Source organism: Sycon ciliatum, chromosome 3 (assembly GCF_964019385.1).
Source record: "Sycon ciliatum chromosome 3, ocSycCili1.1, whole genome shotgun sequence".
In the NCBI taxonomy this organism is placed as follows: domain Eukaryota; kingdom Metazoa; phylum Porifera; class Calcarea; order Leucosolenida; family Sycettidae; genus Sycon; species Sycon ciliatum.
Window position 1 is genome coordinate 9,183,426 of NC_088645.1, and position 27,282 is coordinate 9,210,707.

The 27,282-nt window shown below is 44.6% G+C and overlaps 1 protein-coding gene across 1 annotated transcript; it reads right to left on the reverse strand.

The window, feature by feature from the left end:
- Positions 1–1,182: 1,182 nt before the first annotated feature.
- On the reverse strand, positions 1,183–27,021 carry LOC135812823 (uncharacterized). Its single transcript, XM_065326040.1, has 11 exons — positions 26,893–27,021; positions 19,343–19,414; positions 18,651–18,689; positions 16,997–17,014; positions 13,293–13,457; positions 11,505–11,540; positions 7,371–7,535; positions 4,865–5,029; positions 3,130–3,138; positions 1,366–1,545; positions 1,183–1,193 (listed from the first exon to the last, which is right to left on the reverse strand). Exons 2-11 carry the CDS (start codon positions 19,398–19,400, stop codon positions 1,183–1,185), a joined length of 846 nt encoding a protein of 281 aa, XP_065182112.1. The 5' UTR covers positions 19,401–19,414; positions 26,893–27,021.
- Between the last annotated feature and the right edge of the window lie 261 nt (positions 27,022–27,282).

Genomic DNA, 27,282 nt, shown 5'->3' on the forward strand with positions numbered 1-27,282 from the left:
TTCTGTTCACTCTCAACTGTCCTTTACACTGCTTTCACACCATTGCAACAATGTAATCACTTTTCACCCTTGCACTCGTGCTGCCACTGTAGTTCTTGCAACCTCCAATCATGACTTTGTAGCTTTGTTTGAGCACATTACAATAATTGTTTATTCACTTGTAAATCACCATTCGATGTAGGTTCACTGATGACCATCGAAAGAAGAACGTTTATGAATCCATTTATTGCGTTAATCCCATTTTAATAACATTTTTACTTCCGCCTTTGTGGTAATGCTTTGTGGTAATGCTTTGTGGTAATGCTCCATCCTTGTGGTGTTGAGCACTCTAGGCAATCTGGGAACTCTCGCTATTGTTTTTGTAACATTTTTTACATTTCATGATTGTTACATGGTGCTAAGTTGACATCAGTTGTTCGATTTATCGCATTGTATTTTGTAGTATGACCCATTATCTCCCTGCGGACGTAGACAACAAATTCCTGCCCGGCGGCTGGTACAGTGTAAAGGGAACATTCGCCTTGATGCAACCAAATAGAATCTGGAATCAGTGCAAAGTTTTCTGAACCAGATTCTGGTAAGCATGGTACAGTTGCCGGTGAGTTGTGTATTTTGTAAAAATAAATAAATAAATAAAAAGTGTTGTACATACAGTCATGTACTTACTGGTTGCCTCTGTGCCGAAAGAGCATGAACGGTGTGGTGAACAATCAGATATGCACACATATGCAAACACACACGCGCACACACAGAAAACGCGCACAGACAGTCAGACACACACATTTGAATGCGTGCGCGCATACACACACACACACACACACACACATGTACACACACACACACAAACACACACACACACACATGTACACACACACACACACACACACACACATGTACACACACACACAAACACACACAAACACACATGTACACACACACACATGAATACATGTGGAAATGCATGCATGTGTACATGTAGACGTATACAAACATGAACATACATACGCACAAAGCGACTTGTTAGAAATCAGAGCTATGAAAGCCACATGCATAAAGGGAGGATTAGCCAACACCCCGGAAAAATACGGTCCCATAGCTCAATAGTGCATCACCAATGAACACACAATGCATATGACATTGCAAGCTATGGGCATTGAGATGCGTTTATTTACGTTATTAGTATCAGGCGTAAACTGAGAAGATGTGTGACAAAGACCCACACACACAAAAGTGACCGCAACTCACAGGGCTTTATTCAGTTTAATTTGTCGATAAAGACCGCTGGTGGCAAACTAACTAGGCTTCAGCCACTGTTGTACTGTGCGGTACATGTATATGTTATACTTACAACTCGACAAAACTTACTTCTGCAAATTGGTACTCCGGAGAAGGACCATCCGGTGGGTTTTGTACACCTTGCAATTTTGAGGTAATCTTGGATGTTCACGATGGGAAAGTAGCCAGGATTGCACGTTCCCGAGGTGGTTCGGCCATCGCCTACAGCTGCGTAATGTGCACCCTCGTGGTCAGCCGCCTGACATACATCTATAGTAAACAGAACACGAACAAGAATAGAGGCCAGCTCAGAACCTCTCAATCTGATTCAAGTAAGGGGTCGTCCACAAATATCGATGTTTTTTTAGAGAAGTTATTCGTTCGTTTGGGGGGGGGAGGGGGTTTGGGCCCTGTTCATCTCGTCTTTGCAGGAAAAAATATCGGACTCTATCTATGGACGGGCGCTGTTCGAACATGTAGTTGATGACCTACACAAAGTGAAAGTCAACCTCGTGAGCATAGCCATGGCAAGGTTGTGCGACCGTGGCAACGTAAACCTAGGTGTATGGTGACATTAGAGTGGCAGCTGGTCACGTTTCATGAGGAAATTGAACTTCATTAAAAAATATCGATCCCTTGCATAAACATGTGTATGGTCGTTTTGAGGGGGGAGGGGAGAAATGAACAAATATCGTCTTGAAAAAAACATCGATCTTTACGGACGGCCCCTAAACCCAAAAAGATGCAAGTGCTGCATTGATCTCACGCCCCTGGGCCATGGATTATTGATCATAAAACGTTGTCGCTGCAATGTCATGAGAGGAGTGTAAACAGCTGATGGTGCTCAGTCACAACAAGAAGCAGATAACACGTAAACCTGCTAGCCTGGTTTTCCTTTAAATGCCGTAAAGCCGCGTATTAAAGCCGGGCTAATTCCTGTTGAAGCCGATGTAGGGGCTAGGCTTCTATTCAAACCAGGTATTTCTATGTGTATTAACACTAAAACCAGGTATTTCTATGTGTATTAACACTAAAACCAGGTATTTCTATGTGTATTAACACTAAAACCAGGTATTTCTATGTGTATTAACACTAAAACCAGGTATTTCTATGTGTATTAACACTAAAACCAGGCCCATGTGCCGACAGCGCATCTTGAAAATCAGGCTTCTATTCAAAACAGGCTTCCATTCAAAATAGGCTTCTATTCAAAACAGGCGTCTATTCGAGATAGGCTTTAATACAAGACACTACGGTATTTATCTTTTTGGAATTCCATCCGAGTCCAGTAAGTCGTAAAGAAGCACAACATAAATACCCAGCATGAAGTGTGGAGAAACAAAACTGATTCCAGTATGAGCAATGAGTGCTAAGAGCAAGAGGGTACTAAAAATGCTTACTAGCTTATAATAGCCTGCATCTTTTGGCGGGTTGCCAAGTGACTTTAATAATAGCCGATTGGCATGGTACAATTCATATCGGTTCTTTTATTGAATTTTGGTTATTATTTTATCCCGCTTGGTTTTGGCATACCGCATCAAAATCTTGTGGTTTTCTCCCAAAAAACGGATAATTAACTAAAAATGGTTACCAACACACTTTCGCTCTCAAGAAATGGAATAGACATTAAATGATAACATTGACAACGATGTGTTCCCCACAGCTTGAAAGGAGAAGCTTTCTTATCAGCAGTATCATCAGCCCATACCTCAGCAGGACTACAAAGCTTCAAATGATGCCAAAAAAGCTATTCACCAGTGCGTGCGTGCGTCCGTGTATGTTTATGTGGCTGTGTGAGGTGTGTTGGTCAAAACCTATCAACTAGCATTTTAATGCAATACAGTGCAAACTCACCGCCTTGAACTGTATCACAGGAACAAGAAGATCGCAGCAAACAAACATGTGTACACAGATGTTCGTGTGGACATAGCGCGCACGCACACACACACACACACACACACACACACACACACACACACACATGTGGACAGACACACATGAACACACACACACACTCATACACACACATACACACACACACGCACGCACACGCACGCGCACACACACACACACACACACACACACACACACACACACACACACACACACACACACACTGAGATCAGTACAACACAATGAAATACTGCCTTGAAGATCAACAGGTGCACCTTGCAAGTTCATCAACCAAAGTGGCAAATGTTACACACAGTTTCTGGCCAACGTCCGCATTGTGTTGCAGGGGTCTTGGAATCCAGGGTCGGCATTTCCAATGCTGCCATGCCTCAATATGATCAATACCTAACAAATACAGACCGTAACATCAGCTTTTACCATCAGTTGATATTCAAACATCCGGCAGTGAAACTTGGATGAAGTCAAAGACAAGCTGCAGTTGCATTCTTCGTTTTGGCATTCCTTTCACTTTTATTTCATCCTAACGTGGAATAACTACAGAGAAGATCCCTGGGCTAATCCTATTGATCATGATTCCGCCTGTGTTTAAATACCCCACATGATATTGATGTACTTCCACAACCTACAACACAGTTTGTACACTTGCACACACACATACACACACACACATACACACACTTGCACACACATACGCACACACACACACACACACACACACACACACTTGCACACACATACGCACACACACACACTTGCACACACATACGCACACACCATTGGGCCATTGGACGCCCATCGCCAGAGGCGATGATAGTGATGCTACGGCAGAAGCCGTAGCAGCTTGTGCTGGGATTGCACCATTCAACAGCTTGCAAGGCTGAAGAATTGACCGCCACTATTCAGCCTGGTCTACACCACACAGCTATGAAGTGGCTTTTTCTGGCCAGTGAATCCCTACTTTTTGGTCTTTTTCATTTTTTTCACGCACACACATCACACCACATACTCCGGCATGCACTGGCTGTTGGTAACCACCCAGGAGAATGAAAGAAAAGTCAGGAGGAGTCTGAGAAAGAGAAGAAAGACGTGTGTGACCATAATCGTCGGGAATTGAACCCGCAACCTCTCGATTGGAAATCGCTGCACATACCACTGCAACATATGGGACGCACACACAGACACACGCACACACACACACGCACACACACACACACACGCACACACACACACATGCACACACACACACACTTGCACACACACACGCACACACACACACACACACACATGCACACACACACACACACACACTTGCACACACACACACACACACACACACTTGCACACACACACACACACACACACACACACACACACACACACACACACACACACACACACACACACACTTGCACACACTTGCACACACACACACACATACACACTTGCACACACACACACACACACACACACACACACACACACACGCACGCACACACACACTTGCACACACACACACACACACTTGCACACACACACACACACACTTGCACACACACACTTGCACACACACACACACACACACACACTTGCACACACACACACACACACACACACACACACACACACACACACACATTTTCTACGAACATCTTATAAACTTTAAAAGTATACTCACAATAGCAATGTGGCCCTTGAGGGATTACCCAGCCCTTGTCCTCAGCACACATAGCTTTTGGGTTTGGATCTGAAAACAAGCCGGGATGACACACTGCCCTGGCAATGGCTGGAGCAATTGTTTTGGGGAAATAGCCATTTGTGACAGACGTTCGGTTACAAATACCTGCAAGTTGGTGAAAAGGACAACAGTATGGCCAGTCATCAGTGTGATACTAAAGATAGCACTATCATACTACTGTCGTGGGTATGGAAATCCAGTCGAATGACTCGGGGCCAGCGCCCTCAGCGCGTACAGAACGTTGCATGCAGCGCACATGTTGATCCGATGCGACCAGCGCGCTGCAATGGATAAATGAGTGTGTTTACCTTACTCACGGCTGCATGGCCAGCGCCCTGGGGCCACTAGACGTGCGACCGGATTTCCATGTCCACGACAGTAGGTCATGCACTATCCGTGTTCATAGTCATAAGCATGCAAGAGCTGGTCACAAGTGCCAAATATGGGACAGGGTAGCAGCAACGCTGGTAAGCACTGGGGGCATGTTCGATTGGTAGGATCGGAATCGAGATCCAGATCTCAGATCCGTTGGATCCTTCCAGAGTCAACTGAACATTTTATTTTGGGCCTTGGCTGTTGCCATGTCGACGAAGTAATAAATTGGCGTTCACTGGTCACCCAGAAGGGTGAAAGTCGTACTCATCACGCGCGTCGTACGAAAAGTCAACAAGATGCATCTCGAACCACGTGTGTGCGTACCACAATGTGTACAAAAATGACAATTACCCACCATATACGCACAAAAGTCACATTTGGATCCGTTGGATCCGGTCAACCCTGCTCCCCGAGGTGGATTGACCGGATCCAAATTCAAAGGATCCAGATCCGGATTCGACCAATCGAAAGGGTGCGAATCCAGTGGATCAGGATTCCGATCCGACCAATCGAACATGCCCTAAGACATGTCCCAAACGTTCCTTTTTGAATTTTTTTTGAAGTTTTGATACTTTCCACGACGATGCGAGATGTTATTCTTTAGAACCACCTGCTTGGCATTGTGTTCCAGGAGGTTGGCATAGCTCCACAATCTTCTGATTTGGCACAGGTTTGAATTTTACTCGTACAAGCATCCAGTATAGCATCAAAAATTATGACGAAAAAGCGACCGAGACAATATCTTCATGCTAAAGGTGTGAGCCACACTTGTTCCTATCTTTGATAGTAGTTCGAGTTGCAGTTCATTTCAATCTGCCTGATTCTGGTTTTCATATTCCTGTCTTCTTGAGCATTTTCAGAGTTGTGAAATACATGTACTGGTTCGAGTGTGCAGCGCTATGGGAATTGGCATGTCCACCCGAATTCCTCATGTCAGAGATGAAGCTGCAGGAAGCAGAGCAGAGCAGTTTCAGAATATATGGCGAAAAGCACTGGCTCCACTGGGAGAAAGACCGCATTTACGTAGGCGTGAAACTTGTTTTCTGCCAGCTGCGGCGAGCAGCAGGATTGCTTTCTTTTGACGGTTTTAAAAGGCAGTTCAAACCACTTAGGACGTGAATTTTTTTACAGAAGAAGTGCTGTTTTCTCTGTTCCAAGTTGTTCTCCAGCCTGCATAAACTACGGAAATGATATTCCTATGGGTATACTTATGCATTTTGTTGTACTTATGCTTGAAGGTACGAAAAACGTAGCTTTCGTAACTTTGGGGCCCCAAACACAACAAAATGCATAAGTATCCCCATAGGAATATCATTTCCGCAGTCTATACATGCCAGAGAACGACTTAGAACAGAGAAAACAGCACTTCTTCTGTAAAAGATTGTTCACGTCCAAAGTGGCTTGAGCTACCTTTAAAAAGGATTTCAGTCCTTCTGTTCTAGATTGTACAGTTGCGCTCCCTGAAAAACTGGCGCCCTGGACCAGTTGCGATTACATCACTGTTCCTTGTACATGTACAGGCACATTTGTGCCACTTCCAGGGCATCAAGGTCTGTGCGAGTTCAGGGCACCAGTTACGCACTTCGGGTCAGATTTCATCGAGCACACCTGCATTTCAAGAATCACTATGAACAAGGACTCGCTTTCATCGAAGAAATGAATAACATAGAGCAATGCTGCGTTCAAAACTGACACGTGTGCGTGTGAACCTACGCTCTTCTGTATATCTGTGCCGGCCTTTGGCGTGTCATTCTGAACAATTGTACTGATGAACATACACATTGTGGACCCACATAACGCAACTACATGTCCATGAATTTTGAGGATGCTTCCAAGCTCTTCAAGTGGAAAAAGGCGTAATGTAGGAATTGGTCAGTAGCTACTCTCAGTTTCACGCTCTGTTAGTCATAACTGGGCTTATTTCAGTAACACAACACGCTCTGTTAGTCATAACTGTGCTTATTTCAGTAACACAATTGGACGGGTTGATTAGCTGATGAACTGCCTTGGCATGGTAGTTTCCTCGCCGGGTTTCTCTGTAATACACACACAATGTGTCGGTTATACTCACGATGGCAATGCCTTCCTGATGGAATACCCCAGGAATTATCTAGGCGACAGCGAGCTACGTAGTTCGGATCAGCTTGGAAGCCGTGGTTGCACCTTACGGTGGCGGAAGCTGGACCAATTGTTCGCGGAAAATAGCCGTCCCAGACAACACGTTTAGCGCAAATACCTGCAAGATAGGAGAGAGGGCAGACAATGTCACTCGATTTTTTTAAACAATCTATCGAGTTGCCCCGGGAGAAGGGAGCACTCTATCGGGTTGCTTCAGGAGAAGGGAGCACTCTATCGGGTTGCCTCGGGAGAAGGGAGCACTCTATCGGGTTGACGTGCAGACCGTTAAAGCGCTGCAGTTTCAACCTAACAAAGGCAGAGTGTTGGGATGGCCTATGCCTTCGCTACGGGTGGGTACCACCAAGACTTCCAGCCTCGCGTGTGTGTGTGGTACAGAGTTTGCAATTTGCCATGCGTTATCCTGCCCATGTGGAGCCTTCCCCTCCATCTGACATAATGAAATCCGAGATCTCACCGCAGTGATGTTGAGGCAAGCTGCACATAATGTGTCCGTTGAGCCGTTGCTCCGCTCACTGTCTGGGGAGCGGTTTCAGCATCGCTCGGCAACAACTGACGGCCATGCTCGCCTAGATGTCGGTGCCAGTGGATTGTGGGGCAGCCGTTTGGAGCGCACCTTAAATGATGTACAGGTATTTAACCCACATTCATTGTCAAACCGTGTTGTTCCTCTTTTGACTGCCGACCGAAATCATGAGAGTGAAAAGAAAAGGCATTGTGGTGAGTGCGCGAGGGACGTCAAGCAGGCATTCTTTGTTCCGGCAGTGATGTCCGCAACCGGAAGCTTCGGTCGTGCGACAGCGGCCTTCTACAAGCGTATAGCTAGCCTGCGCTCAGTAAAACAGTCTGAGTCTTACAGCCATGCCATGGCTTTTATTCGGTGCAGGATTTCGTTTGCTCTGCAGTGTTCTTGCATTGCTGGTTTGCATGGCTCTCGTGTTTAAAAAGCATCATGCTGCTGCTAATTAGGTATGCCACACTCCGGCAGTGCCGGAAGCCCACATCTCGCAAGACTAGTTGCCATTTCTCGCTTCCCTTCTGTGCGTTTGTTGCTTATCGTGTTCTTGTTTGTATTCAATTTTTTGTCCGTTTTGTTTTGCTTATGTTTTTGGGAACACAGCCCCATGATGTGTGATCAGCCGTATTGAGCGTTGGGAACACAGCCCCATGCTGTGTGATCAGCCGTATTGAGCGTTTAGACAGTGTGGCGAACAGTGACTGTGACACCACCCATGCATAAAATGTTTATCAGTTGTTATGCGTATGGTCATAAACGAGAGAGCTTGAGAGCTAAGGGACCTCGCCACTATGATTTTAACGCTGATACGGAATGAGGGTATTGAGCTTTCAAACTCTCTTTTTTCACGCTATGGTCCCAGCTTGGAGCAAACTGCAGCCCGTGGCCATACGAGCACTTGCAAGAAGAAAGAAAAAAACTCTAAAAGCCAGACAGGCCTAGACATGCAAATTCTACCAAGTTGTTATTTCACTCTATGGTACTTGTAGCTTTGTTTCCCTTTTTCTATTCTTTTTCCACACATAACATGGAATTCGATCCCGCGCTATCACCCTGCATGCATTCCCTCGATACACATTGCATACATACAGTCTGTATCGGCTATAGAGTGACCGGATATAAGAATATATCGGCTACAGTGATATTGGTACGAAATATCAAAAGCAAAACGTATTTTATCCAGTACAAATATCACTATAACCAATATTATCGGATGTAGTGATATATCGGATATTATGATGGGAACAAAGAATCAAAACATGCATAACACACTATATTATTATCGGCTATAGTGATACCTTTAAAAAACATGTAGCAGTAATATCAAAGGCCCTATTTTTTTAACTTTCTTCACGTTTCTTCATGTTGCTTATTTTTATAGTGATACATGTACATGAACCATATTTATCAACCATAAGTACAGCTGCAGTGGTGTCTTCAACTTCATTCTCCCGAGTCGAGCTCCGTGTGAAGACATCCAAGAAGAAGATTGCCTGATGAGTCCAGCGGGGACGAAACGTACGTCGCAATCGAGCTATGTCGTTGCTGTGTCATCTGCTATGTGCCATGCACTACTTGATGTACCAGCCTGCTATGCCGGATACCGCCAACCATGCATCGACCAGGCGCCAGGCGCGAACTGAAGGTGGTGGTGGTGAGAAGGAGAGCTCTGTGCCAGAACTTTGCAGCCTAGAGAGCGTGTGTGGGCAGGCGTGTGTTTACCGCCATATTGCCAGGTGTGTCTTTACCACCATATTTATCAACCATACATGTACATAACAGAATTTTTTATGGAAATGCGGGCACTGTCAACTATGCAACATGCTCTTTTGTCAAAACGCCATGCTGGAAGTATTTCCTTGCCTTTCATGTGTTGATCAAAAAAAGATTGATCGTATCGCATCGGTAATAGTGATAAAATCACGGAAATCAAAAGGGTACGCTATAGCCGATACAGACTGTACATGCAATGTATGTGTGGTATGTCATACCGTATCAAGTTGTTTCATGCTATTAAATGTCGTGCCGTTGAAAGCCCTATTTTAAATATGTGCATGAAAAACTGGCGACCTGGTCTATTTGACCGTACAATACGGGACGATGCATGGGATGGTGTTACCACACACGCGCACAGACACACACACACACACACATACATACAAGGATACAAAATAAAACGCTGTGGACCCTCGCTAGCCCTAGACGATACTGATGTAATTTTTTTCCAAAGCTTCAGGAATAAACTCATAATAACTCCTGAACTAAAGCTGGCTTCACCTGACAATTACTGTAAGACATGCCAATATATCCAGGAAGAAATCTAAAGTTTTAACTTGTGACATTAGAGAGGTTCCGGGGTACGATTTTCCGTGCCAAAATCCGTATGGGCGCTACGGATTTTTTCCAGGCATGCTCCATACGATTTTTCGGCACGGAGAATCCGTGTGGACTGGCTTTCACACGAACCATGTTTCGTATGGAGATTTTGCGTCATCGGGTGCAGAAAGATTTTCGCGTACAAATTTGGTACGAGAAACATCGATTTTCCGCGGGAAGTTTTGATTTCGGTACAAATTTTCAAAATAAAAAGGCAGAGCGCGGGAATGTGACGTGTTTGCGATCGTAACCTAGGCAATGACGGCAAACACATAAGTTCCGTACTCCGGAACATTTCACTGCTCGAAAACGACGTATAAAAAATCCGTAGCGCCTCTACGGATTTTGGCACGAAAAGTCGTACTCCGGAACCTCCCTAATTCTTCATCATAAACAACATACAGTCAGACCTCGCTTAACCGCACACATCTGTTTTCCACAAAAATATCCGGATAGGCGAGGGAACCGGAAAGCTGAACACACATACTGTATATGCATGTCAAAAGCAGTGACATCATACATACATACATGTACATGTAGACTAGACCGTAGACGGGTCGTATGCAGTACAACCAGCGTGCACAGTATGTAAAACAAGCGAGAAAAATGACAGGTGCATGCAACTGAGTGCTGTCCGCATGCACTCAGCAGGTCAAGGACCTCATTTGCTTGTACAACTCCCTGATTCTAGCTTCTGCAAGCCACATGCAACCGGATACGACGAAGCTTTTTGTACACATTTTAACCAGTTTGTACACAAAATCATGCACCGGTATGCGGATCGCGAGGTCCGGTTATGTTGTATGCATAACATATGCTGCACATCGGTAACCAGCGATTTTCTTCCGGATGGCGAGGGATCCGGATAAACGAGGACCGGATAAGCGAGGTCTGACTGTAGTAAGTTCTGGTTAGGCTGTAATGCCTCATATGCGAGAGAGAGAGAGAGAGAGAGAGAGAGAGAGAGAGAGAGAGAGAGAGAGAGAGAGAGAGAGAGAGAGAGAGAGAGAGAGAGACAGAGAGACAGAGAGAGAGAGAGAGAGAGAGAGAGAGAGAGAGAGAGAGAGAGAGAGAGAGAGAGAGAGAGAGAGAGAGAGAGAGAGAGAGAGAGAGAGAGAGAGAGAGAGAGAGAGACAGAGAGAGAGACACTGCACACGACTTTAGCATGAAACTTACTAAAAGTAGTGCAGGGCTGAACGACTGGTTTAGGTTCTGAGCATAACAACATTGCCAACAGCATTATAGATATACTCAGTCATAGCATATTTCAAAAAGGTGTCAATGAGTGAAATTTCATCAAAAGGTATTTCGGCGTTAGCTACCTTTTTCAAAAGGTTTTCAAAGGGTACTATAAATATACAAAATTTCGGCATTTCACAATTTCGGCTTTTCAACAGCGATTTACTCTCGGCATGGGGTTAATAGTAAATTCAATACCAGGATCGTACACAGCGTGAGTTAGCGGTCCATTGCAGGCAAAATTCCACGCCAATGATTTTTGTAAGTTTCAGTGTTTCTTTTCTAGTGTTTCTCCTAAAATGAAACGGAATCATGCTCACACTATTGAAGTATTCGCTAGTCATGAAGAGTAACAAAGTAGGCTCAAAAGTTGTTGGTCACTGCATTGTAGTACTGGTCACTGGAAATGACCCGGTCACTTTGTCACGGTGACCCAGGGTGCGTACTGTACAGATTCCAGGCCCCTGAACTCCGCACCGTCTCCAAGACCCTGAATACTGTGTACTGCACAGTCGTACACTATCCGTAAGTGGAGCGAATGAAATCCTAGCTTGCTGAAAATCCAGTCAGGCGAGCACTGATTCCCGAAGTTTAGTATAAATTTTGAAAATCCTCAAATTGCAACGGTTGCCATTGCACGACTTGTTTACAAGGCACTGTAGCCAGATCACACACGAAATGCAGCACTCAGTCTGCTTGCCCCCCCCCCCCCCCACGCCATCCCGCTTACGGTGCGAAACCCTGAGAAGATTCAATTCTGCCACTTCCCATTGCGTCCAGAGCTAAGATTGCATTGCCTTTCCTGGTGTTCACATTCGACACGGTTTTCATTTAATTCGATTGATTTTTTCCAAAGGCGAATAGATGCCCATAGCGGGAATCTCAGGGGTGAAAATACAAGTAACATCACTTCTGGTTGGAAATGTTGAAGGAGAGACCTAAAGGAGGGAAAGATGTTTTTAAAGCTGTCCATGCATGGATGGATCAGTCGGCATTTTACGCATGCAAATGTACATGGAACAGCTATTCAGTTCTGGCTAAATTGGAACCCCCTGAAGAGATCTCTAGATCTACCCAAGCCACATACCGTATTCTCCCGTTTGTAAGTCTAAGCCCCGCACTTGGGACCTCAAGTTCCCGGTTTATTTCCAGTTAAACCCGACTGTAAGTCGACCACCCCTTTTTTAGTTCCGTTTTTAGGTCGTAAAAGGTCGATTTGTATTCAGGGAAAATAAGGTATATGGATGCACTAAAAGTAAAAATACAGTAACAACAACAACAACAACAACAACAACAACAACAACAACAACAACAACAACAACAACACCCAGCTTCGCGAAATCCCTTCTCATACTCCCTTCAAATCCCAGATATCCCTGCTGTTGCACAACTCTGTATGCTCGTGTAGCGACCACCCCTGTGCGTACACTTAAGTAGTCATTAACCCCTAGGCCCTGCCCGCCCAATTCTTCCTCACTCTTTCTCCTTTCTTACACTATTATCTCTTATTGACCACTGGCTATCGTGAGAATAAAGATTTGAAACAACAACAACAACAACAACAACAACAACAACAACAACAACAACAACAACAGCAACAACAACAACAACAACAACAACAACAACAACAACAACAACAACAGCAACAACAACAACAACAACAACAACAACAACAACACAAATATCTTCAACGGGCACTCCTCACAATGCGTTGGCTACACTTACGGTAACAGTAAGGCTCGCCGGCCGTTCTCCAAGAATCATCTCCAGCACAGGTATCTTCTTTGCCAGGATAGGGTAAGAAACCGGCATTGCAAATCGGTGCGACTTTCCTCGGGCCAATTGTGTTAGGAATATAGCCATTGTAGACGTTTCTCCTTGCACAAGCGCCTGAAAGTCAAGAAGAAAAGGGCCAACAGTGTGGTTAAAGGCGACAGTGTTCAAGACAAGACGTCAGCATTAGAAGCTGTCTGCAGTCATAGGTATGGCCAACCTACAACCTACAGCGGGTTGTAGTTGTTGTTGTTGTATACTTTATTTATAGTGGAGATCAAAACAGGCAGAGTGCCTAATAACAATCGACCCATTGGGTTGTAGTTGCCGAATACGGGATACGGTCACAGTTCCAGTATGTGCATAGGATCAAGAGCTAATGAAAACCAGAGCGGAAGCTGTGCACTAGTGTGCAGCGCCTAGGCATGTGCAGCTGCTAGGCATGTGCAGCTGCTAGGCATGTGCAGCGGCTAGGCCTCTCACTTGTCTACCAGACCTGAATCAGACGGATTCTTTCTTACACCATGCGTCGTATCCATACACGTGACTTTTTGGCCTCTACGTGACAAGTCTGCCTTATTTTAATAGGTGTCTAATTATTTATCTATCTCCCGCAAACTTTATTTTACGTCTTCACACAAGGCCTGGGGCCTTCCTTATTTGGTATACCCTACATGTTATTTCCCCCAGCTGGCTCCCGCTCTTTATGCAACAGTTTGTACACATATTTACTACGGTTTTGATACGCTATTGCATGCGGGACCAGCAATCCCGTGGCCATGGACTTCCATGGCCGAAACTAGATATTATTGCTATCACCTTCCTTTTTTCTCTCTCTCTCTCTCTCTCTCTCAACTTTCGTCTTTACGACAAGTCACGACTTCTATTCTTCTCTTTGGTAATTATTGTTTGATCATTATGTCTGACTGGAAGATTTGAGTCTCGATGTGAAAGTATAGGCGTGTGTGTGTGTGTGTGTGTGTGTGTGTTTGTGTGTGTGTGTGTTTGTGTGTGTGTGTTTGTGTGTGTGTGTGTGTGTGTTTGTGTGTGTTTGTGTGTGTGTGTGTGTGTGTGTGTGTGTGTGTGTGTGCGAATGTGGGTGTGCGGTACATGTGAGGGTATGGCGTGTGAGTGTGTGACCAGGTGTGGTGTGACCCGAACATGCCTAAATATGTCTGAATCGCGAGTATATGTGGTGCCGGAACGTCTAGTAATGTAATTATAGCTACGGCCACCACTGCACGGCCTTGTAATGTGATAGTCGTAGGTTAGTCATGGTGATTCCGCGGCTCCGGGGCCTAACTCCGGGTCGCCGGACTACGACACCAATGTAGAAATACTTCTCTCCTTCCTACACCGTGTGTGCCGGTGTGGAGATACTTCCCTCCTTCTAACCAGTGTAGAAACAGTATGTTTACACCGGTATAGGAGAGAATTCGATTATAAACCATACTATCAAGAGTCCATAACACCAAGAGTGTGCAACTGGCGTCTGGCTGCTGTAGGCCCACTGCGCGGCGGAATTCCAACATTGCGTCGTGCCGCTGAGGCACAGCTGTACAAAACTGCGCATTCCGCGGTGCTTGGGACCAGGGAGTAGTACAAGCGCAACGAACGTGTACGTCATTTTTGACGTAACGTTGGAATTCCGCCGCGCGGATCCCCGTGTACAGAGTTGCACACTCTTGGGGTTATGGACTCTTGATACCAGCTGTAGCAAGGAAAAGGACCGAAGAACTGTACTATCGGTCAGTTTGTGCAACATTATCGCACGAGCTGATTGTCAAGTAACCGATGGTGTTACCGAACATACAGCGTAACTTGTAGTTACATTATACTTTAAAAAAATATATAAAAAAAAAAAAACTTGGCCATCTTCTTGTTTGTTATGCTACCTATTCAATATCGCACATGTGGAGAACCCCTCGATAGGCTACCCGCCTCTGGGACCAGGGTCATCCCTAGCATAAAGATAATAATAACATACCTGCCAAGTACTGCGAGTGCTTTTTCTGGTTCGCCATGGCAAAATCCCGGGATTTGCCTTAGTTTTTCGGGACATGTCATATTTTTTACCAAAACCCTTTTTCAACTTTTGATGGCACCACGAACATTTCGATAATAGATGATTGATGGTGATCATCGGATTACACTTACGCATGTTCAAGACTCAAAAATGGAGGTTTTTCAGAGACGGCTCATGGAAGGAGCACTAGTAGATCCACTGGTACTGCGGGCTATGGCGGTCCGGGATCAATAAGGACAACTACTGGCCTGTGACAAGTCATTTGAAGTGCTCCAAGTACAATATCAAGCTTGTTTCTTGTACAGTGAATTTCAGGATAATCGACAGGAATTTCGGGATCGCGGGAGTTCATCCAAAATTGCGGGATAATCCCGAAAAAATCTGGATACTTGGCAGGTATGTAATAATGAAGGGCTCGATTTCAGGTTTGATGACGGTTACTTTTCAACGGATTTTGTTTTCTGATTTAGCTCTCTTGCTATTTCTGTACCTGCTTGTGTTAGGTCTCGTTCTAGCAGATTAGTTGTATAATAGATTGTACATACATCATTGTGGATTTGCTATTCACAGTGTTTCTCTCTTTTTCTTTTTCTGTTTTTCTCAGTCTCCCTTATTATATTTTCTTCACATACAACAGCAGTACTCCCCATGGTCTTAAGTGACCCGGGATGCTGCATAATCCAGACGGCACAAAACCAATAAAGCCCCCCCCCCATAATAATAAAAAATTAATCCTTGGCTCTCCATCCGAGTACGTACTATGCTGCACATCACTGTTATCAGCTGTCATCACCTGTCTGAAGTCTGAGTTTGCCGGGAGATGGCATGAAACTGTTAGCTACAACTTAGCAAGGCGAGGCGTGCTTGAGCTGCAACTAGTGGGTCTCTCACTTGTCTATATCTTGGACTCAAGGGTGAATGAACCAACGCCCAGGGGCTAGCCCCAACAGCAAATTATTGCTTGTTCAAAGTCGCAAATTATTGCTTGTTCAAAGTCGCAAATTATTGCTTGTTCAAAGTCACAAATTATTGCTTGTTCAAAGTCGCAAATTATTGCTTGTTCAAAGTCGCAAATTATTGCTTGTTCAAAGTCGCAAACTATTGCTTGTTCAAAGTCGCAAATTATTGCTTGTTCAAAGTCGCAAATTATTGCTTGTTCAAAGTCACAAATTATTGCTTGTTCAAAGTTGCAAATTATTGCTTGTTCAAAGTCGCAAATTATTGCTTGTTCAAAGTCGCAAATTATTGCTTGTTCAAAGTCACAAATTATTGCTTGTTCAAAGTCGCAAATTATTGCTTGTTCAAAGTCGCAAATTATTGCTTGTTCAAAGTCGCAAATTATTGCTTGTTCAAAGTCGCAAATTATTGCTTGTTCAAAGTCAATACATCTCAGTACTGCTGGGTGCTGAAGAACTATGGGGGGGGGGCAGCCTCCTAGCCTAGGTCATTCTTATTTTCTTGTCTACAATCTATGCACAGTGGAGTTAGTATGCATACATTGGTATGCTGTGCTTGGTGAAATCCCAGCCTGTTTGTTCTTTGGCGCTACGTTCTTTGGCAAGCGACAAGTACAGTTGGCATACACAACACTGAGTACAGTTGGCATACAACACTGAATTAGGTTACTTACTGTATGATCCACTGGGATCTGCGATATAAGCAGAAACAAAACGAAACGAACGCAGAAAACGGGTTTAGACCATACCACAGAAGCCACTGGTAAATCCAATTGAACCACGGTCAGACCTCGCTTATCCGGTCCTCTTTTATCCGGATCCTGCGGCATCTAGAAGAAAATCGCTGCTTACCAATTTACAGCATATTCCATGCACACATATAATATAGTATGTGTGTTTGTTTATCCGGTTCTCTCGCCTACCCGGATATTTTTGTGGGAAACGGATGTGTGCGGTTAAGCGAGGTCTGAGTATATTACTCTTCACTATCTGCCCACTGTTCATATGAACAGTAGCTAACACATCATGACCCTTTATTCTTTTTTTGTCAGGCAGTCAAAGCAGAGGCAAATTGGCTGCCCAAGAGGCCACAAGTGGCAGCAGCTACCGATAACGAAACCAGAATAGCAGAGCGGTACTTCATGCAACGATGTCCTCCTATGGTCTGCTTTGATGTTACAGCAGTCAGAAAAAAAGATGTTCGGACATAGAGTCAATCTCATGGACAGTGACGTCGAGTACAACCAACAACTCGAGTACAATCACACAATCTTCAGACATACAGTACATTCTGAAAAAGATGAGCGGTGGCTCTGGAGAGCTCCCGTATTTGGCGATTTTGTGGTGCGCTGTGCACAGCACGAGATTTAAACTTGAAAAAAGGGTCCAAAAAGGTGCCTCAACTGGGGTTTGAACCGCAAAGACTTACGGCCCATTCTGAAAAAGATGAGCAGTGGCTCTGGAGAGCTCCCGTATTTGGCGATTTTGTGGTGCGCTGTGCAAAGCACGAGATTTAAACTATGTTACTTGAAAAAGGGTCCAAAAAGGTACCTCAACTGGGGTTCGAACTGCAAATGTACTGTTATGCAAGTGGAGTGAATGGCCTGGGTTTTCATGGTTCTTACCTAATTCAGTGCTTTGGGGGCAAAACCTGGCCGAAATCCTATTCTTGTTATGACTTGCTCTTTGGAGAAATAGACTTCAAGACCATAATTGGAAGAGCATTCCATGAGGGTTGCCAAAAAAGTGTGACAAAACTCAAAATTTGAAATTAGGGCCAAAAGCTAGGATATCATCTTTTCTGAATGGACTGTAGTTAGTGACCAGTTGACCGCATACTTGCAGCCTGACAACTTGCGAATAACGAAAATTTTCTCATGCACTGTCGAGGGTGGTTGGCTATTCTATATCGGAAATCTATCTGGGTTCACCACCTTGCAGATGAGAGAGAGAGACCAGGAGAGAAACCAGGAGAGAGAGAGTGACCAGGAGAGAGAGAGAGAGAGAGAGAGAGAGAGAGAGAGAGAGAGAGAGAGAGAGAGAGAGAGAGAGAGAGAGAGAGAGAGATAGATAGATAGATAGATAGATAGATAGATAGATACTGACTTGTCAGTTTGAACACTCTGGCAAGGTACATTCGGGCCTGATTTAAATCTGGCTTTGGAAATTTATTTTCATTGCTATCAGGTTCGGCCTCATTTCCTCTGTGCTGCGCTGATGAGTTCACAAAGAACGAAACTGCATGCTGTCCGCAGATTGAGTAGATAGGTAGATAGAGAGATAGACAGAGAGAGCTGGCACACAAGACATCTTCAAAACGGCCCTTACTAAAGTTCGCATCACAAGGCGTTGGGATCTGCGTAGAATCTGAGCACAGAGCAAAGTCAAAGACCACAGGCACACCAAGGTAAATCAGCCATTTAGTTAGTCAACAGTGTTTGTGCACGCAGAACTACTTAATTTTCCGTATCCCTCGTGCAATGAATTCCGGGTGATCGAGTGAGGTTTTTTGAGTGACGACTTTAGGTCCAATAAAGTCGAGTTACAACCGGTGAAAAGCAGTGAGCGCCTCACCTTTTGCTGGGTAGGAACTGCCAGGAACTGCCTCAGTGCCACTACATGAGTTAGTATGGTGCGCTTCTCTCTGTACCCAAACTTCTGTTCCCCGAATCTGGTCATTTGCTCTCATACATATAATAGGCTATAATATTGAGCACTACCACACGCTCCGTGCATCCTCCCGGTAATATTGAGCACTTTTAAAATAATCTGAAATTTTAAAAGTACTTTATTGTGCTGAAGCGGGCCGTGAATATACTCCATCTGGAGTGGCAAACCATGTAGTGTTTTTGAAACTCTTTTGCTCTAGCACAGAGGAGAGAAGGAATTGTTTTAGGCAACATTCCAGGGAATACTGGAGTCGGAGTGTATTTCTCGCTAAATGGCTAAACATTGTGCCCCGTTAGAGATTCAAGCCGTGCAGTGTGCTACAGAGGTGAAAACACTATTTCAATACGTACCAGCGCAAACAGCGCCAATGAGCAAGAACGCTAGAAGAATCCTTAGCTGGCCAGCCATACTGAGGATAGGGTCTGCAGAACAAGAAAAAAGAAGGGAAGAAAACGACTTGGACAAATGCAGAGGAGAAAAAGTATTTCAACGTGCGCACACACGAACGCATGAACACGCATACAGACACCTGCCCACACACACGCACACACACACACACACACACGTGCGCCCACGCAAACATGCACTCAGGGGTTCACCGGCATATGATATAGCATGGCCACGGGCTCAGTCTCGAGTCAATTACTTGGCAAAGCCGGTCAGATGACTTCAACAACCATGTGCCTTATGAGCCCAGCCATGGCCATGCGTAAAGGACTACAAAATACAGCGTTGCCTTCAAAGTTGGAGAACGTGAGACACTAAAACCTTCTCAGCAGCAATTTACTTGAGCAATGTGTGTACTCATCGCGTGGCTGCAGGTCTTCACACTCTTCACAGACTTCTGTTCCGTCTTCACTCCCACTGTCACTTGTTCAGTGTTGCAGACAAGCAGATTGCAGCTGACCAAATGCCAGCAAGCCTCTCATAACTTCGCATGGAAAGCTCAGGAATATTGAATGCCAAGAGAACCCCTTGCTATTGTGCACACGGACACACACACATGGACTTACATGGACACGCATGGACACACACACACGGACACACACACACACGCACCTTACATCTTACACCTGTCCATCGCTGAAGCAATGATAGCCAACAAGTTATGTTAGATATAGCAACTTGTTCTTGGGATTACACCATTCAACAGCTTGCAAGGCTGATGAATTGACCGCCACTAATTTTAGTCTAGTCTACACCACACAGCTGATTGAATGGCTTTTTCTGGACAGTGAATCTCTATTTTTCACAAAGTTTTCCACCTTGTACACGGTACATCTTTTCTTTCACAGTTTTAATTTGCGAAGGTACAACGGTACAAGATGAATACACACGGGAACAACAATTTAAAATGCTGTTGAGACCAAGTCTTAGGGCCGATTCACAATACAACTTTTTCCAACGCGACATGCGACTTGCGACACCTGCGACGAGCTGCGACAGCGACACACGGTTCACAATCTTTCTTCATGTTTGCGACATCCTCATGCACTAGTAGCACTATGCACGTGCACCCAGGGTAGAAACTGTACTCCATTTGTGTACGGTATGTCAAGTGTCGCATGCCGCAAAAGTTGAACTTTCTTCAACTTGCGACTTTACGCGACAGGCAGTTTCTTGTCGCAACTGTCGCAAATCGCGTCGCAGAAAGTTGTATTGTGAATCGGCCTTTAATGGATAGGAACAAATCAAACGGTAGAAAGTGACCAATGGATACAGAGTCTTTACATACTGATCTACAGAGACTATCATGAATGCAGTTGTCATTGTGTGCAGATTGTCAATTTTCATTTTCTTTTTCCTTAAAAAAAATAGTAATTTTGTTTCGCTTTTTCTTTAGTTGTTGTGTCAGGCCAGTGATATTATGTTCTGTGATTGCCCGTATAAGAGGCTTATTCAACAAGCAAGTGAACAATTGCCGTAAAGTCGTGTTTAAAAGCCGCGGCTTACCGTAATGTCGCGTATAAAAGCAGGTGCTTACGGCCGTATAAGCCGGGGTACAAACCATGCTTCCATTCAAGTTATGCTTCTATTCAAAACATGCTTCTACATGTCAACATCTTCAGTCTACACTGTACAGTGTACATTGTCACACATGTAGTGTAGTGTCACGGCACGCTTTGGAAAATCGGCTTCTATTCGAGTCATGCTTCTATACCGGTCATGCTTCTATACAGGTCATGCTTTTATACAGGTCATGTTTTTATACAGGTCAAGCTTTTATACAGGTCATGCTTTTATACAGGTCATGCTTATAATACAGGTCATGCTTTTATACAGGTCATGCTTTTATACAGGTCATGCTTTTATACAGGTCATGCTTATAATACAGGTCATGCTTTTATACAGGTCATGCTTTTATACAGGTCATGCTTTTATACAGGTCATGCTTTTATACAGGTCATGCTTTTATACAGGTCATGCTTTTATACAGGTCATGCTTTTATACAGGTCATGCTTTTATACAGGTCATGCTTTTATACAGGTCATGCTTTTATACAGGTCATGCTTTTATACAGGTCAAGCTTTTATACAGGTCATGCTTTTATACAGGTCATGCTTTTATACAGGTCATGCTTTTATACGCGACACTACAGTACCGCATAATAATTATGACTTTTTGGGGGAAATTTTGCAGGCTTCTATACGAGACAGGCTTCTACACAAGAGAGGTATTTCTATGTATGTCAGCACTAAAACCAGGCTTATGTGCCGACAGTGCACCTTGAGAAATCAGGCTTGTATTCAGAAGAGCCTGCCGGGCTTCTAAGGCTGCGTTTACACGAGAGTTTTTCAACTCAGGTTGAGTTCAGCCCGGGTTGAAAGTCTCTACGATAGACAAGCGAGCATTTACAAGACAGTTGACCCAGGTTAAATACTGATATGCCGCCAAAAGTCCACTTCTAGAGTCCTGGATGTTCACATGAATACTTTCGCATGAAATTTGCATGTGCAGTGCTATTCAAACTTGGCGCGAGATACGCACAGAAGTACATTAGTACGATTTCTCGCCCCGGGTTGATTTCAACCCGGGGCGAAGTTTCAACCCGGGTCAAGCGCAATGCGTCATGTAAACGCGCCAGTCAATCTGTGTTCATGGCGGTTTGAAACTTGACCTGGGTTGAAACTTGACCCGGGTCGAACTCAACCTGGGTTGAAACGCCTCGTGTAAACACAGCCTTAAAAGAACACCTGCTTCTGCAGCCACGTGGTATATATACCGTGTACGTACATGCATAAGGACATGTACACGTACCATTATACCATGTACATACAGACGAAACGGAAAAGGAGCTAACGAGCGGGCTGCAACTTGACTAGGCCATACAGGGAATAGTTTAACCGGTATCGCATTGCAGTTTGCTGCGCAATTCTTCTGAGGTGCGACGCAACTTCAGAAACGTGTCGCAGAAAACTGCGATGCCCGTTGACTTTTCCCTGTACCCAATGATGCAAAGTGTGCATGCCAGGTGTGTCTCTTAGGGATGAATTAGATGCACAAAACTTCGAAAGTGCTGAGCTATGCATCCTGGCACCAGTCTAGGTTTGCAACTAAGGTGTTACAGTGTATTTGTGGTCTGAACTTGCACTCTGATCAGCTCTGCAGAATGACAATGTTGTCAAGTGTTGAAGAAAATTGCTACGCAACATTTTTGAACTGCTATTCAAGTTTGATTTTGAATAACAAAATTGCTATCCAAGAAAATAAAAGTAATTATTCCCTGCCCTATATAGGAGAAAGCGAACGTTGCGAGCACAAACGCTCCAAAAAAGGAAGGAGAAAGTGGCAGCGAAATCTGACAATCTTTTTTTGGTGTCGAACAAGTTTGCTGTGGACGTCTTCTTCATTCCTCCACTTTATCTCCGTTGCCACGATGGATCACTGGTCCTGCACGTGTAGAATCACAAGCGCATCTGCCACTTTATCTTCCTTCCGGTTGACAGTGCAGTCGTAGTTATCAACTCGACAAGAAGTGAAGGTGCAGCACTGATTATTATTATTATTATTATTATCAAGAGTACATAACCCCCCAAGAGTGTGCAACTCGACTATGGGTGCTGTCCCGACAGAATTTCAAGTTGACGTCATTTTGATGATGCAATGCGCACTGTACACGGATTATCAGACGAATCCGGAACCGGTGGTCATGGTGGTTGACCGAAGCCGATCTGATCCTGTCCAAATTATTGCAAAGAAAAACGTGTGATGCATTGACACCCGTACACATGTTGTCAATCACTGGTGCAAGGAGCATTGCGTCATAAATAATGACGTCAACTTGAAATTCTGTCGGGACAGCAGGGTATGTGGGAGTTGCACACTCTGGGGGGTTATGTACTCTTGTTATTATGAAATGACCCAAAGGCAATGTGCCTATCGAGGGGTTCATTTGATTGAAAGAACAGTACTACTACTAGATGGTGGCTTGGACAAACAAGGTTCAACAACTAAACACGTGCTTTGTACATCATACACGAACTCTACACAATGGAACTCGTAGATCTACAGTACGAGGACTCGTACCATGTACCAGCAAGTACAAGCCAGTTCACAAAACATGGTACACATAAGGAGTATTGGTATCCAATCCCCATTCATTTTTGCCAGCACCTTTTGAACCTTGACTGTGAACCTTGACTGTGATGAGTACGAATTTTGTCATCAGACGGATAAAGTTGTATGTAACACATATACTACGTGTGCAGGGCTGCAGGGGCTGCAGACTAGTGTCAGCCCAAATTTGCCGGCAATAGACCACTTGCCATTTGTACAGATCCACGAAATCCCGTAGAATCGCGTAGACCCGGAAGGGTGTTGAATGTGTGCTATGCATGCGCATTTGACGAATTTTCGCGTCATAATTCAATGACCAGCAATCGCTTTTCCAGCTTCTTCACTTTGGTTAGAACTAATGACTAGCTAGATCTTTGTCAGAAAAGGTTTTCGTATGAAATGCCTTCAGGCCCCATTTCTTATTGGAAATAGCAGAAAACACAATAGGGTCCTGCATATTCAACACCATTTCGGGTCTACAGGATTCTACGGGATTTCGTGGATCTGTACTAATGGCAAGTGGTCCATTCTTTTGGCATAATATCGAAAAATTTTAGAAAAAGAATTGCCCGGCATATTGGAGCATAATTTCGAATTTTTTGGAGATTTTCACCGTGATTTTGTCGATACTCGAAGTTTCATGTCCAGCGCCAGAGGTACATGCATGTACCGTAAAATCCCGCCAGAGCGCCCCTACCTCCTCGTCGCTTCAGGTGGGGAGGGGCGGATGGGCGAGTCCTACTTGCCACATTCAGTGCAACATGAAAAAGTACTCACCCTACGAAAACTGTCCGTGCATCTCGTACACCGACCAAAGGTCAAGAGCAAGGAGTCGTGCAGACCCGTCAAAACTCAGGGTTTGTGCGATCCCTAGATCCCTCGTCAAGAGGGTACCTAGGGTGGACACTGTTGCGTACATTTCCAACGGGGTCGAGCACGCGTCTGCAGTACAGTACAGCATCACAGACTGCGACAGAGTCATACGAGGATACATCCCTGACAAGAAGTCAGGGAGGGGCGGATAGCAGAGACGGGGCGCTCTGGCGGGATTTTACGGTATTACTACCGTATGTCCATGGTCACAACTAAATATATTTACGCCGCAACTTGGTGATGAGCATTGTGAGGTCAATCTTTTACTTTGAAATGTGAACCCAGCAAAACCGAGCAAAATAACGATGTTTTTCTCCCAAATTTGGTCAAAATCTGGCGTTTTTGAAGATGTCATTGAGCATAATCAGAGCAAAATATCGTCTGCGCCCGGCACTGCCATACCAAGCATACGAGGGAGGTTTAGTTCCCACGTAACGGAAACGCGTACGTGGGTGATCCACGTAAAGTGGATGAAGGGCACCCACGTTGCAATGTTGTGTTTAGTCACACGGAACAAACAAAAGCATAAAGCTAAAGGCCAAAACCTGGTCAAAGACTAAGCTATCCCGGCCTTAGAAGCTCATCTAATATTTTGATTTCGTGCTTCGGAAACTTCTTCAGCTGAGCACCCTCACAGCTCGCACAATGCGCTCCATTCTGATTTTCACCCACGTTCTGGCGGAACGTGGGTGAGCCTCCATACACGGTATGTCGTGAATCAGAAAACGTCTGTACGTGGGTCACTGAGTATCACGTGGTACACACACGTAAAGTACCCACGGATTACGTGGGACTAAACCTCCCTAATATCGAAAGAAGAGCAGCAAAATTATGCGGCATAATATCGAAAAGTCTCGAGCAAATTTGGGCTGACACTACTGCTGACTCGACTGCATGGTGCAGTCCAGGGAGTGGTCAAATAGTATTTTGACAACTCCCTGGTGCAGTCCCTTATGCCAAGTGTCGGATTTCACTTGCCACAAGGTTCACAGTCGAGGTCCAAAAGGTGCTGGCAAAAATGGGAGTGGATACCAATACTCCTTATGTGTACCATGTTTTGTGAACTGTGTGTATCTATGCTGTGACCTTTCGACCTGTTTGGGATGCATACGGCTCTATAGTACAAATTAGGTGCAGTACATTACATCACTGATGTCCATTTGTGGCGCTGCAGCTGTCCCCAATGGCAAGTGTCAGATTTCACTTGCCACAACTGTAGTTCCGAGCTCCGGCTCCGGTGCCAGTTCAAGAAAAAACTGGTACAGGTCGTCCCTCGTTAATACATAATCTCTGGGACTTGACAAATGTTATGTATTAACGGGGTTTATGTACAAAACGAAAGTGTACATAACTTGCTTGTGTACCAGAATTTTTCACTTTTTTCAACTTTTCTGAGTGTTTCTTGCTGCCATGACTACAGTCCATTCATAAAAAAATGGGTCCTGGCTCTGGCGAGCTCCCGTATTTGGCGATTTTTCGTGATTTCATCGTACACAGTGCAGTGCTGCGAACTTTGAAATTTGAAAAGGGTCCAAAAAGGGTGCCTGAACTGGGGTTCGAACCACAGAATGCACTGTTGCAGGCGGGGTCAAACGGCCTGGATTTTGATGGTTTTTCCCAATTCAGTGCTTTTGGGGCAAAACCTGGCCGAAATCCTATTCTTGCTATGGCTTGCTTTTTGGACAAAAAAACTTCAGAAACATAATTGGAAGAGGATTCCATATGGGATTGCAGAAAAAAATTCTAAAAAAACTCAACGTTTGACCCATTTATGGCCAAAAGCTAGAAGTTCATTTTTTTCTGAATGGACTGTAGGGAGCAAGATATTCTTGATTCCCTCAATATAACATAAAAATTATGTTATAACGGACACAGTCAGCGAAGATTCTACAGTTTAGTGACATGATACATGCCCAGCCGCGCCTGTACAGTCACTCGGAAAAAAGAGCTTTGTCGGTTTGTGATGTGCGCTCTGATTTCTGAGCTAATTGCGTCCACAAGTAGAAACTAGAACACGATGTGCCTCCACTGGAAGGCCAAAAGACCAACAAATGATGTACTATTGAGGTAGGTGGCATGCGGGTACGGAGAAATGTTATGTACTAACGGGGTTTATGTACTAACGAATTATGTACTAACCAACAAAATTTGCATGGAAGTGACCACGTTTCGTCCGGGACTTGAGATTTCTTATGTACTAACGGGGTTTATGTACTAACCGGACTCGTATTAACGGGGGACGACCTGTACTCACTGATTTCATAGGGAAATGGCTAAAACCTGGCCGAATATCTGACCTTCACAGTCCCATGCCCACACGTACACGGGCCTTCATCATTTCCCTCTACTCGCTCTAGGTCTATATTCATAGAATATTCTTTTTCAAAAACTGAATCCGGCACCCTGAGTACAGGGGAAAGCGCTCTAAGACAATCACATACCACACACAGTAAACAAAGAAGGACTTACCAAGATAATTAAGACTGCACTTGAAAGCAGACCGGAAAATCACAGACGCTCTCCGCTGAGCGAAAGAGTCATCCAACGAGAAAGACCAAGCCGTCCTAGAAAGGTGCTACCACTGGGGAAAAAACCTGAAAGCTTATAGCCCCAATATAATAATGAAGCAGCTTGATGAAACGCTCCCCAAGATAGTCTTCACACGTGCGTACGCGACAGTCGCGCGAAATGGGTACGGCATGGGGTCAAGTTTGAACTCATTATTTTGCGCGCTGTGATCGTGATCTCGCGCTTGATTCTACACAAGCGTAGCCAAACCAAATCGAAAAACATGTTTATTGTACTACTCCCTGACCAGATATCTGCAGAACATACCACCAGCGAAATACACTACCCCGG

Coding starts and splice junctions, on each gene's coding strand:
- LOC135812823 (XM_065326040.1), bottom strand. CDS start 19,400: ATGGCTGGCCAGCTAAGGATTCTTCTAGCGTTCTTGCTCATTGGCGCT. Junction 18,690..19,342: donor CATTGGCGCTGTTTGCGCTG/GTACGTATTGAA, acceptor CTCTGTGCTCAG/ATTCTACGCAGATCCCAACG. Junction 7,536..11,504: donor TCAGCCCTGCACTACTTTTA/GTAAGTTTCATG, acceptor CCTATCTTGCAG/GTATTTGCGCTAAACGTGTT.